Source organism: Belonocnema kinseyi, chromosome 9 (genome assembly GCF_010883055.1).
Source record: "Belonocnema kinseyi isolate 2016_QV_RU_SX_M_011 chromosome 9, B_treatae_v1, whole genome shotgun sequence".
NCBI classification, from domain to species: Eukaryota; Metazoa; Arthropoda; class Insecta; order Hymenoptera; family Cynipidae; genus Belonocnema; species Belonocnema kinseyi.
Window position 1 is genome coordinate 118,899,811 of NC_046665.1, and position 11,621 is coordinate 118,911,431.

At 28.4% G+C, this 11,621-nt stretch overlaps 1 protein-coding gene across 1 annotated transcript; it reads left to right on the top strand.

The window, feature by feature from the left end:
- The first annotated feature begins 9,482 nt into the window (after positions 1 to 9,482).
- Positions 9,483 to 11,126, top strand: LOC117180719. Its single transcript, XM_033373207.1, has 2 exons — positions 9,483 to 9,773; positions 10,617 to 11,126. The coding sequence occupies exons 1-2, from the start codon at positions 9,483 to 9,485 to the stop codon at positions 10,998 to 11,000; spliced, it is 675 nt and encodes a 224-aa protein (XP_033229098.1). The 3' UTR covers positions 11,001 to 11,126.
- The last annotated feature ends 495 nt before the right edge of the window (positions 11,127 to 11,621 follow it).

Consider the following 11,621-nt stretch of genomic DNA (forward strand, 5'->3'; position numbering starts at 1 on the left):
TTAATGTGGGTGTTATATTAAATTCAATTCTATAATCTTGAAATTCATAATATTTGACGTGAAAATATTGCATTTTTAACAAAACAGTTGGATTTTTTATCCAAATAGGGAAATTTTTAATCATAAAGGTAAATTTGCAATTAAGAAGATTAATTTTTTTCATAAAAGCAAAATTTTCTATGAAATAGTTAAATTCTTATCAAAAAGAAATTAATGTTCAACCAAATATTTTTAAGTTTTTTAAAAAAAAATGTAATTTCTAATATAGGAGATAAATTACCTGAGGGTTGAACAAATAATAACAAACTTTTCCCGAAAATGTGAATTTTCAACTTCAGAAAGAAAAACATTTGTAACCAAATTGACAAATTTTGAAGATGAAAGGCGAATTTTTTACAAAACAGGTTAACTTTTTAACCCAAAAATATGAATTTTCAGAAAAGTTAAATATTGAACAATCCAGTGGAATTTTTCACGTGAAATATTAATTTTTTACCATAAATTTAATATTAAACTAATTTAAAAAATGTTTAAGATAAAAATACGATTTTGCTACAATGTTGTTTAATTATTATATCTACCAAAAATATGAATTTTCAACCACAAAGTGAATTTTAGACAAAAAATTTAAATTTACAAATAACTATTTGAATTTTCTACCAAATTTTTGAATTATTAAGACGAAAGGACATGATTTTGTAGAAAACAGTTTAATTTTCAACACAAAAATATGAATGTTTAAAGAATTAGTTCAATTTTCTATTAAAATATTTTAATTTTTAACAAAAAAGTTCAATTTTCAATCAAAAAGACGAATTTTATACAAAACCGTTTAATTTTCAAAGCAAAAATATGCATTTTTCAACATGAAGAAAATCTTAGACCCAAAATTTGAATTTTCCAGAAAAAAATGAATTTTCGAACAAAACCGTTTAATTTTCAAACCAAATATATTAATTTTCAATCAAATATTTAAATTTTCTATCAAATTGTAGAGTTTTCAAGACAAAAAGACGATTTATTTACAAAACAATTAAATTTTGAATAAAAAATAGAATTTTTCAATAAAAAAGTTAGTTCTTAAACAATTAGTTGAATTTTATAATAAAATATATTAGTTTAATTTTTAACAACAAATTTTAATTTTTAACCCAAAACTATGAATTTTCTACAAAAACATTTAATTTTCAATCCAAAAATAATAATTTTCAACCTTAAAGTAAATTTTACACCAAAATCCTTAATTTTCCTAAAAATATTTAAATTTTCTACCAAATAGTTGAATTTTCAAGACAAAAGGATAATTATTTCACAAAATAGTTTAATTTTCAGGACAGAAATATAAATTTTCAAGAAAAAAGTTAACTTTTAACCAATTAGTTGAATTTTCTACCAAAACACATTAGTTTAATTTTCAACAAAAAAGTTGAATGTTCAAGACAAAGATATGAATTTTTTACCATAAAGTATAGTTTACACCAAAATTTAAATTTTCAAGAAAAAAGTCTATTAATTTACAAAACCGAGATGAATTTTCAAAGCAAAAAGACAAACTTTCTATCAAACAGCTAAATTTTTAATACAAAAAAATTAATTTTATAATTTTAATTGTGTAATCAATTTATTGGTATTGTTAATAATATTTTGATTTTAATAATGATAGAAATTGCTTTTTTTCTGAATTTTCTAACTTTCGGTCCACTTTTCAATTAGATTAAAGAGATAATTAATTTGAGTAAAAAAATTTTTTTCACAATTTATTCTTATTGTTAATAATGTTTTCTTCGCTTAATGGTAAAAAGTTGCGGTTTTCCTTAATTTCTTACTTTTTGTTTTTTTTTTCATTTGAAGTGAGATAGAATATAATTAATTTTAGAAAAAATGATTGTTTAAACAAATCATTACTGCTTATAACTATATTCATCTATATTAATGCCAGATAGTTGCGATTTTTTTCTGAAATTTTCAACTTTGATTTACCTTTTTAGTTATGTAGAAATAATAAATGAACATTAGAGATAATAAGTTTTTGTAAATATATTTTTGTGAAATAAAACAGCTATGTAAATATTCTTTAAATTTTCTATATGGATCTGAAGAAAGATAATTATAAACAATAATAAATTGTCTAAACAATGATGTTTTTTAACTTTCATTAATTATTACTGTACTAAGTAAGTGAAAAGTTCACAAAAAGTGGGAAATTTCAGGAAAAACCGCAACAGTCTAGCATCACTATAGGAGGATATAGTTTTTAACCATAAAAATTTGTTTAAAAAATTATATTTGTTGAATCTCAATCATTATTGCCAAACTCTAAGTGAGGAGCAGCCAGGAAGTTAATATTTCCGACAAAACTGCAACTTTCTAACATTATTTAATTTTATTATTATTTTAAATAATAGTAAAATGTTTAAACAATTAATTTTGTTCACTCTAATTATTTACTTTACTCTAATTAAAAATTGGAAAATTTTTGAAATAACTGCAAATTTTCTAGCATTATTCCATTATTTTCCATTTTTTCACTTATGGTTTTTTTTGGGACCCTCGAAAATATACTTATGTGGATAATACGTAAAAAGTAATACTCTATTCGTATTATATAGCTAATTCTGAAGAGAAATACTGAGTTTCAACTCGATTCACTCAAAATTGATTATTCTAAATAAAATTTACAAAAAGTATTTTTTTCTGATGGATAAGACGTGAAATAGGTACGTGGGAAATACACCTCTAAATATAATTTATTTTAAAAAAATGGATTTACTTTTTTGTTGAGTCGAAGAAATTTCCCTGCGGTATGCATGAATGTTCGAAAAAAAGAATTTGTACTTTTCATTTAAATTAAGAAAAAAAATGAATAAACATTAACAGAGATCAAAGGGAAATTTACCCCTTGAAAAGGAGGGGTTTTAAAATAATTTTCTAGGGGAAGGAGTTATCCCCTTTGTTTAACCGCTTTGGAATTCGTAAACCTGTGAGGGCATAATTTTCGGCTGAGATCTCCCCATTCCCAATTAAATACGCACTTCTCTCAAGGGGTGCGTGCACCCTAAGCCTGAGGATTTATACATATTTCCACACCCCTTGGGGGGAGACACTTTGCGACGTTGCCGGCGTGCTGCGGACACGCGACCAACCCCTCACTATACAAAGGATTTTCACATTGCGTTACACATTTTGTCAACAAGATTATTCAGCACCAATTATTTTTCAAGGTTTCCAAGAAAAATTAATATTTTTCAATAAAATTTTAGCGTTTTATAAATTACTAGAACAGTGTGCATAAGGGTGTTTGAAATTAGTTTTTTATTTAATTTTAAGGCAATTCGCCCGGAAATTTTTTCGAATCCACAGAAAAAGAAACCTTTTTTTTAAAGTAAATAACATTTAGAGGTATATTTCCCACGTACCTATTTTACGTATTTGCCAAATGAAAAAAGACGTTTTTGTAAATTTAATTTAGAATCGCCCACGATCGGTAAATCAAGTTAAAACTCGGCATTTATTATTACAATTAGCCATAGAATCAAAATAAAATATTTCTTTTTAAATATCACCCCCATAGGTCTATTTTATAAGGTCCTAATAAAACCCCATAAGTGAAAAAATGAGTTTTGCGAGATTTTGCCGCTAATTTTGAATTTTTTACGTTTTTTAATGCAAATTATTTCTAATATATAAAATACTTCTTTATACTGATAATTAGATTATTATATAAATTATTTAAACATTTTATTATTGCTTTTAGCAATTGCCTCTTAAAATAGTGTTAGAAAGTTGCGGTTTTTTCAAAAAATTTCCACTTTTTGTCCAATTTTTAATTGGAGTGAGATAGTAGTTCGAATAAATTAACAGTTATAATTAATTAATGATAAAAAAATGTTTTAAACAATTTATTATTATTTTTAAGGATACTCAATTTGAAAAATGCTAGAAATTGCGCTTTTTTCTAAAATTTTCAACTATTAGTCGACTTTTTACATGGAGCGAGTTAATAATTAGTTTAATTTAGCAAGAGTAATTATTTAAACAAATTATTGTCCATAACTATCTTCTTCTTTATTAATGCTAGATAGTTGCGGTTTTTTTCTGAAATTTTTACCTTTTCCCCCACTTTTTATACAGTGAAGTAATTCATAATGCAAGTTAACGAACAAAGTTGTTTGAACAATTTAATATTGTTTATAAATATCTTTTAAATATGTGCTAAATGTTGCTCAATCTTAAACTTTTTATCCACTTTTCTCATAGTGGGGTAATAATTAATGCAAGTTAACAAAAATGCTTATTTAAACAATTAATTATTGTTTCTTATTGTTATTTTAGTTATAAACAAATAATAAGTAAAACAGAACAAGAATCAGTTTTCAAATAGGATTGTACTTTCTTAAGTAAATTATTTTCACTCTTTTCCCAATTAAAAAAAATTAATTTAAGAAAAAAAGCTATCTTACACAAGAGACAAAAACAAAGAATGGAATAATCAGGGAAAAAGGCAAAGATTAATTAAACATTTAAGAAAAAACTACAATTTTCTAACTATTATCTGAGAGAAGATAGTTATAAAAAATAATAAATTGTTTAAATAACTATTTTTGTTAACTCGCATCAATTATTTGTTATCTCGCTAAGTGAAAAGTGGAGAAAAAGTTAAAAATTGTAGAAAAAACTGCAACTATCTGATATTAATATAGATGACAATAGTTATAAACAAAGCAAATTTTATAACACCATTATTTTTGCTAAATTTAGTTAAGTATTAGGACACTGCAAGCCTCAACTATCTGGTATTAATGTGAAAGAAGATAGCTTTATACTATAATAATTTGTTTAAACAAAAATTTTGTTTCAGAAAAAAACGCCATTTATAGTATTATTTTACGAAAATATTTCTATCGATAATAATAATAAATTGATTAAATAAATTATTTTAATTAACATTAATGAAATATTTTCTTCTCCTAATTGAAAATTTGACAAAACAGTGGAACGTTTTTGTTGAAAACTGCGACTTTCTATCTCTATTCTAAGAAAAAATGGCTATAAACAATAATAAATTAATTAAACAATGTATCTAAACTTCCAATTATTAGTATAAAGTAGTATTTTTTACATTAAAAACAATTGGCATTCAGAAAACCGCAACAAAATCAGAATTAGCGCCAAAAACTGGAAAAACCCATTTTTTCAGTTATGGGGTTTTGATGGTGCCCTATGCTACATACTAATGAGGATGTTATTTAAAAAGTAATATTTTACTCGCATTTTGCGGCTAATCGTGAAGCAAAATGTTAAGTGTCAACTCGATTCAGCTAATATTGACAGTTCTGAATAAAATGTACCAAAACGTCTTTTTTATGGGAAATACGTCTTAAACTTTATTGGACTTGCGCTACCTGTAAATAAAAGTTTTTTTCAAAACAAAAAAATTGATTTCTTTTTGAGTGAAATTTTCCAATGCATTTTTGGACCTCATTGCGCAACTCACAGAGGGGGCGTAGAGTGGGGAGTAGGGCCAATGAGGAGCTGATAGGGGCAATAGGGAAGATAAGGAGCAGGGTAATAAGGGGAGTAGGGGAATCAGGGAGAAATGACGAGATGTAAGTAGGGCAAGTGAAGGGTATAGAAGTAGGGGACGTGAGAGGGAATGTGGCTAAGGTGTAGTAGAAGAATTGGTGGGAAATGAGGGGGTTAGAGAAAATGAGGGTAAATTTCGAGGGAAATGAGGAGAGGAGGAAGCAGATGAGAAAGAAGTTGGAGAAGAGAAGGGTGGCAAAGGTTTAGGTGTAGAGGGGAAAATAGTAGAGTAGAGGAAGTAGCGAAATTTAGGGAGAGTAGTGGAAGTGCTGAGAAATGACGAGAGTTCAGTAGAGCAAGAGAAGGGTGCGGAAGTAGAGGACGTGATAGGAAATGTGGGTAAAGTGAAGTAGGAGAATCAATAGGAAATGAGGGTGGGTAAATATGGAATGTTAGAGGAAACGAGAAGGTTGAAGGAAGGGAGACAAAATGTCGAGGAAAATGAGAAGACGATGGAGATGAGAAGGAAGTTGGGGAATGGGAGGAAATCAAATGCTGAAAAGTGGAGAGGAATAATAGCAGAGTAGGGAAAGTAGGGGAATTTATGTAGAGGAAGGGAGGGGAAATTTTTGAGGAAAATAAGGAGAGGAGCAAGCAGATGAGGAAGAAGATGCAGAAGAGAAGGGAAGCTAGGTTCGAAGAGTGGAGAAGAATAATAGTGGAGTAAGGAAAGTAGGGGAATTTAATGGAATTGGAGGAAGTGAGGAGAAATTATAGGAGGTAATTAGGAAATGTTACAATGTGGAAGTAGGGGACATGAGAGGCAATGTGTGTAAAGTGAAGTAAGAGAATTGGTGGGAATTGAGGGGAGGGTAAATATGGAAAGTTGGGATAATGTAATGGGAGTAGGGAAGGGAAAGTGTCAACAATTAAAAAAATTAACAAGGTCTAAATTGTTGTTTTCTCTGTTTCAAAAATAATTTTTATTAATTTTTTAGCCCAGGAAGATGAAGGAATAAAATTTTTTAAGAAAGTTAAAAATAAAATTTCAAATCTCTTTTAGTTACCTGCCATTTTTTTGGTTTAAAGATTATATTTTCTATGATGGCATAAAAAACCGTTTTAAATTATTTTGATCTCAAATTTTTATAGAAAATTAATTTTGTATTTTATTTTAAATAGTGTTTTTTCGGTTTGAGAGTTCTAGTAAATAAATTATTAGAGATAAGAGGATAAGGAATGAGGGGATTGTAAAGAGGTTTAATGAACTGGAACAGATCATGGTAGTAGGGAGATAAGATTACGTGTAATGTGCATGGCGTCCCTTTTTTTAACAATTTTATCGATGTGAGAAATCAAAATTCGCCCGAGGTAGAGCAAAAAAATATTTCACAGAATATTTTAAGTTTTTTAAAAACAATAATTTTCGATAATCATGCATTACATAAATCAGATAAATGGTTAAATTTGCAAGCAGAGAAATGAGTTATTACGCGTAAACATTTTTTTAATTTTTAATAAAAATAGATGAATTTATCTAAGAAGATAATTCTGGGATAAAATAGTTAAATTTTTTTAATAAAAAGATGAATTTTCAACAAAGGCATCAATTTTCAGCAAATTTTTGAATTTTGAAATCTAACAGACGAATTGTTTACAAAGAAGTTAAATTTCCAAGACTGAAATATATTTCTTCAACAAAAAAGGTAATAGTCTACCAAATATGTAAATTTTAAGAAAAAAATGGTTTAATTTTTAACCTAATATTTGAATTTTCAACAAAAATATAAATTTTTATCCAAGTAGTAGAATTTAAAGCTAAAGTTATGAATTTTCTATAAAACAGTTCAATTTTCAAATACATAGTTTAGTTTACTAAAAAATAATGGAATACAACAAAAAGTTTAATTTGTATCAAAAATAAGTGAATACTGAAACCAAAATACAATTATTTTCAATTAATCAGTTTTATTTTAAACCAAAATGATTTTTGAACAAAGAAGATTAATTTTCCGCAAAAAAGATTAATTCTCAACAAAATACGTGAAGTTTCAAGTAAATACTTGCATCTAAGACCACAAATAAAACGAATATTAAAAAAAATAGAAAAATATTCAATAAAAAATGAATTTGCATAAAAAAACGGATTTTTAGTCAAAAATATTTGAACTTTCTGATTAGATACTACTAATTCAGTTCGAATTTTAGCGATAAAACGAGAAAAGGGGGAAGTTTCTTCGAAATATAAATTTTCAACCAAAAAGTTCGTTTTAAACAAAAAATTTGAATTTTCATTACAGAAGATGAATTTTCTGAGAAAACAGTTTAATTTTCAGCTCAAAATTAGAATTTTTTAACCATAAAGTAAATTTTAAACCAAAATTTAAATTCTCACGAAAAAAGACGATTTTTTTAGAAAACATTTAATTTTTAACAAAACAAAAATATGAGTTTTTAACTACAAAGGTAAATTTTAATTTTCAAGAAAAAACTGAATTTTCTGACAAAACCGTTCAATTTTAAATAAAAATATGAATTTTTAACCAAATGTTTGAATTTTTCACCAAACTGTTGAATTTTTATGAGCAAGGGTGATTTTTCTGTAAAACAGTTTAATTTTCAACACAAAAAAAAATAAATTTTAAAGAAAAAATTAAATTTTTAATCAGTTAGTTAAATTTTCTGCTAAAATATATTAGTTTATTTTCAAAAAATAGTTTTCTTTGTAGCCAAAAACAAGAAGTTTTAATTATAAAGTTAATTTTACACTAAATATTTGATTTGTTAAGAAAAAAGTTAAATTTTCTACAAAGCAAGTTAATTTTCAACTGGAAAATATTAATTTTTGGCCATAAAGTTCATTTTACACTTAATATTTGAATTTTCAAGAAAAAAGTCAATTTTCAATCAAGTAGTTGAATTTTATACCAAATTAGTTTAATTTAAAAATGAAAGTTTATTTTCCAACCAAAGAGATCATTTTTCAACTAAAATGATATTTTTTCAACCAAAGAATTATTCATTAACAAACTAGTTTATTCTTAAATGAAGATAGACAGCAAAATTCTAAACCTATTATTTTTTCTACAAAAATGATTAAATTTCCAACCCCGAAACGACGATTTTTCAACAAAATAGTTGATACTTTAGTAGAAATAAGATAGCTTTCAACAACAAAAAAAGAAAATTTCAAAAATATAGTTAAATTGTCAATCGAAAAAAATCAATATTTAATAAAGAAGTTCAAATTTCTATATACTTTCAACAGAATAGTTAAATTTTTAACCAAAAAGATCAATCTTCAACAAAAAATCAATATTTAACAAAGTAGTTTAAATTTCAATGAATTGATTGAATTTTTAAATAAAAAAGATAATTTATCAACAAAAAATGGAATAGAAAATTCTCAGTTAAAAAAATTAATTTCCAAGAACAACAAAAAACTGATTTTTAACAAAATTGTGCAATTCTTAACTTAAATTATAAATCTTTAATCGAAAAATATTAATGTTTGACAAAGAAGTTGATCTTTCAATGAAGTAGTTGAATTTTCAACGAAAAATATAATAAATAATTTAATGTTAATTGTTTTTCTCCATTTTTTAAGAACAGGAAAAAAATTATTTATTAAACTAATTGCTTTTATTTTAAAAAAACACGTATAATTATTTGTCAATTTTGTACTATTCGTACTTGGCTTTACTTTTCGATTTCAAAACTAAGACAGTTTTAACTTTAATCTGCTCTTACCCTGAAAATAAATTATTTGAGTTTCCCCAGGAAAAGAAGCAAACTAGGTGAACAAATTACGCTGGAACCTTGACATAGCGGATCTTAATATATCGACTTCCTAGAAATTTCTACGGCAGCATTCGTGTGTGAGGGGATCCAAGGGACCGAGAGAGAGGCGCCGTGTGCACAGCCAGTGATCTCAACTTTGGCATTCAGAGGTACTGCGCATGTGCTACCGATGCGTGAGAGAAACGGCGCGGCGTGTCATTGCCATAGCAACGGGTTCTCGCTTCGTGTTCCTCTCAAGCATCCCAGCGCAAGCGCAGTACTTCGATATGCCAAAGTTGAGACCACTGAGCACAGCCGAGTTCGCGCAATTCCGCGTTTACAAAGCCCTGAATGTTTACGTTCGGATTTCTTGGAGCGCCAGAAAAGAAATCACCGAGTTACCTCCATGGTCGTTCCATTGGATCACGTCCGGGACCGGGATAATATCAAAGTTACAGGGGGTAGATTATGTACGATTTCACATTTCATTTCCTATTTTTCACGCAAATAAAAGCAGAATACGGAATCAAGTTAATAATCCACCCCCAGTATATATACTGGAAGCTTCCACATATTCATCACTTGTATTGTTAACAAAGTCCTGCGTCATTCAACTGCTCCTGTATTTTGAAAAAATGAGGGTTCTTTACTCTCTTGGGGCCACCTTGGTATTCATTTTCATTTCTACTGGTAAGTATACTTTTGTCCAAACAATATTATAGCTTTATAAACAAATTGACGTGTATCCGTTTTCATTTCTTGTTTCAGAGCTCAGTTCGCAGATGGACAATGATCATAATAATAATAATCATAATAATCCTAATAACTATCCATACATTGATCCTAATATCTTTCCTAATTTAGATCCTAATAAACCACATCACGCTCTTCATGGCGGCATGTATTTTGCTCATCCACTGCCTTATAATTCTGGCAATTTTCCTGAACCATTTCACAGTTATAACTCTGACCCTTATTTCCACTTGTTTAACACTGAACCCCATTTGCAGCCACTGCTAACATCTGGCCAAAATTATGATAACGTAAGTCCTTCTTTTATCGCACCGGTTCAGCGTACTTCTGACGGAGCCGGTACTTCTAGCGTACCGGGTACTTCTGCCACACCAGGTTATCTTGTACTTCCAACTACTCTAGCATCTCATTTGCAAGGGCAGCATGGTTCTGCTGTCCATCCTCATACCCTTGCCCACCAACCTGAAATAATCGACCTGGATCCTGAACCCGACTCAGTTCCTTTCTGCTTCAATTGTCGCACTATTTTTTATGTAAATCCTTCTAATACGAATATACAGCGCTATAAGGAAGGTGATCAATGGACTGGATTAGGATATTGTGAAAGGATTATTTATGATGACGGCTATTACCAAATGTCAGCAGATGGACGACGAATGATTAAACTTTCAAGAACAGAACCAACGAAGTTATTAGTATCAATTCCCGATTTGTGGATTCTTGGGATATTAGTTAATAACAATAAGTATTCTGGACTATGGGCTAAAAAAAATGCAGAGTACAAACGAATTGCAAAATACTTAAATGAACATATAGCTCAACTGATGCATGATAGTGAAGCGGGTCATCTTACTGAAGGGAAACAATTCTATTCAAAACGCAGGCCAACGCAAATAACCCCTGGGTATGTTCAAGAATCGAGTCGACCTCGGCGAGGACATTAATTTCCAACTTCAGACAAAACAACAGTAAAACTCTGATACTGTGCCGGCTTTCGGGCTGTCGATGGTAGGGAACAAACCCGATTGAGTTTCGCTCCGCGTTTGTTTGGACGCGCTTCAACCTGTACATGTAATTATATTTTATTCTGGCAAACTATCTTCACATTCTTTTATGTAATATATCCACACGAGAGATTGTAAACAGAAGTAAAATATACTTCAATAAAAAACTGTCCGCTATAGACAATTTTTTTTTTTTTCATCTCTTCCGTTAAGATGCGTGTGATGATGTTCACATCAATTAAGGCTTAGTAACGAAGCCTCAATGTCAAGAATTCTGATGCAAAGAATTTTTTCAAAAAGTAGATTTTTAACTGAATTCGCTTTAATAAAAAACTGTCCGCTATAGTCCATTTTCTATTTTTTCGTCTCTTCTGTTGGGATACGTGCGATGACGTTCACATCAATTAAGGCTTAGTAACGAAGCCTCAAAGTCAAGAATTCTGAAGTCAAGAATTTTTTTAAAAAGTACATTTTTAACTGAATTCGCTTTGATAAAAAACTGTCTTCTATAGTCCACTTTCAATTGATTTTTACCTCTTCTGTTGAGATGCGTGCGATGAT

Excerpts from the sequence above, each read along its gene's own strand:
- LOC117180719 (XM_033373207.1), top strand. The coding sequence starts at position 9,483 with ATGTGCTACCGATGCGTGAGAGAAACGGCGCGGCGTGTCATTGCCATA. Across the intron at positions 9,774-10,616 it reads AGTTACAGGGGGTAGATTAT|CGCTATAAGGAAGGTGATCA; the intron begins GTACGATTTCAC and ends ACGAATATACAG.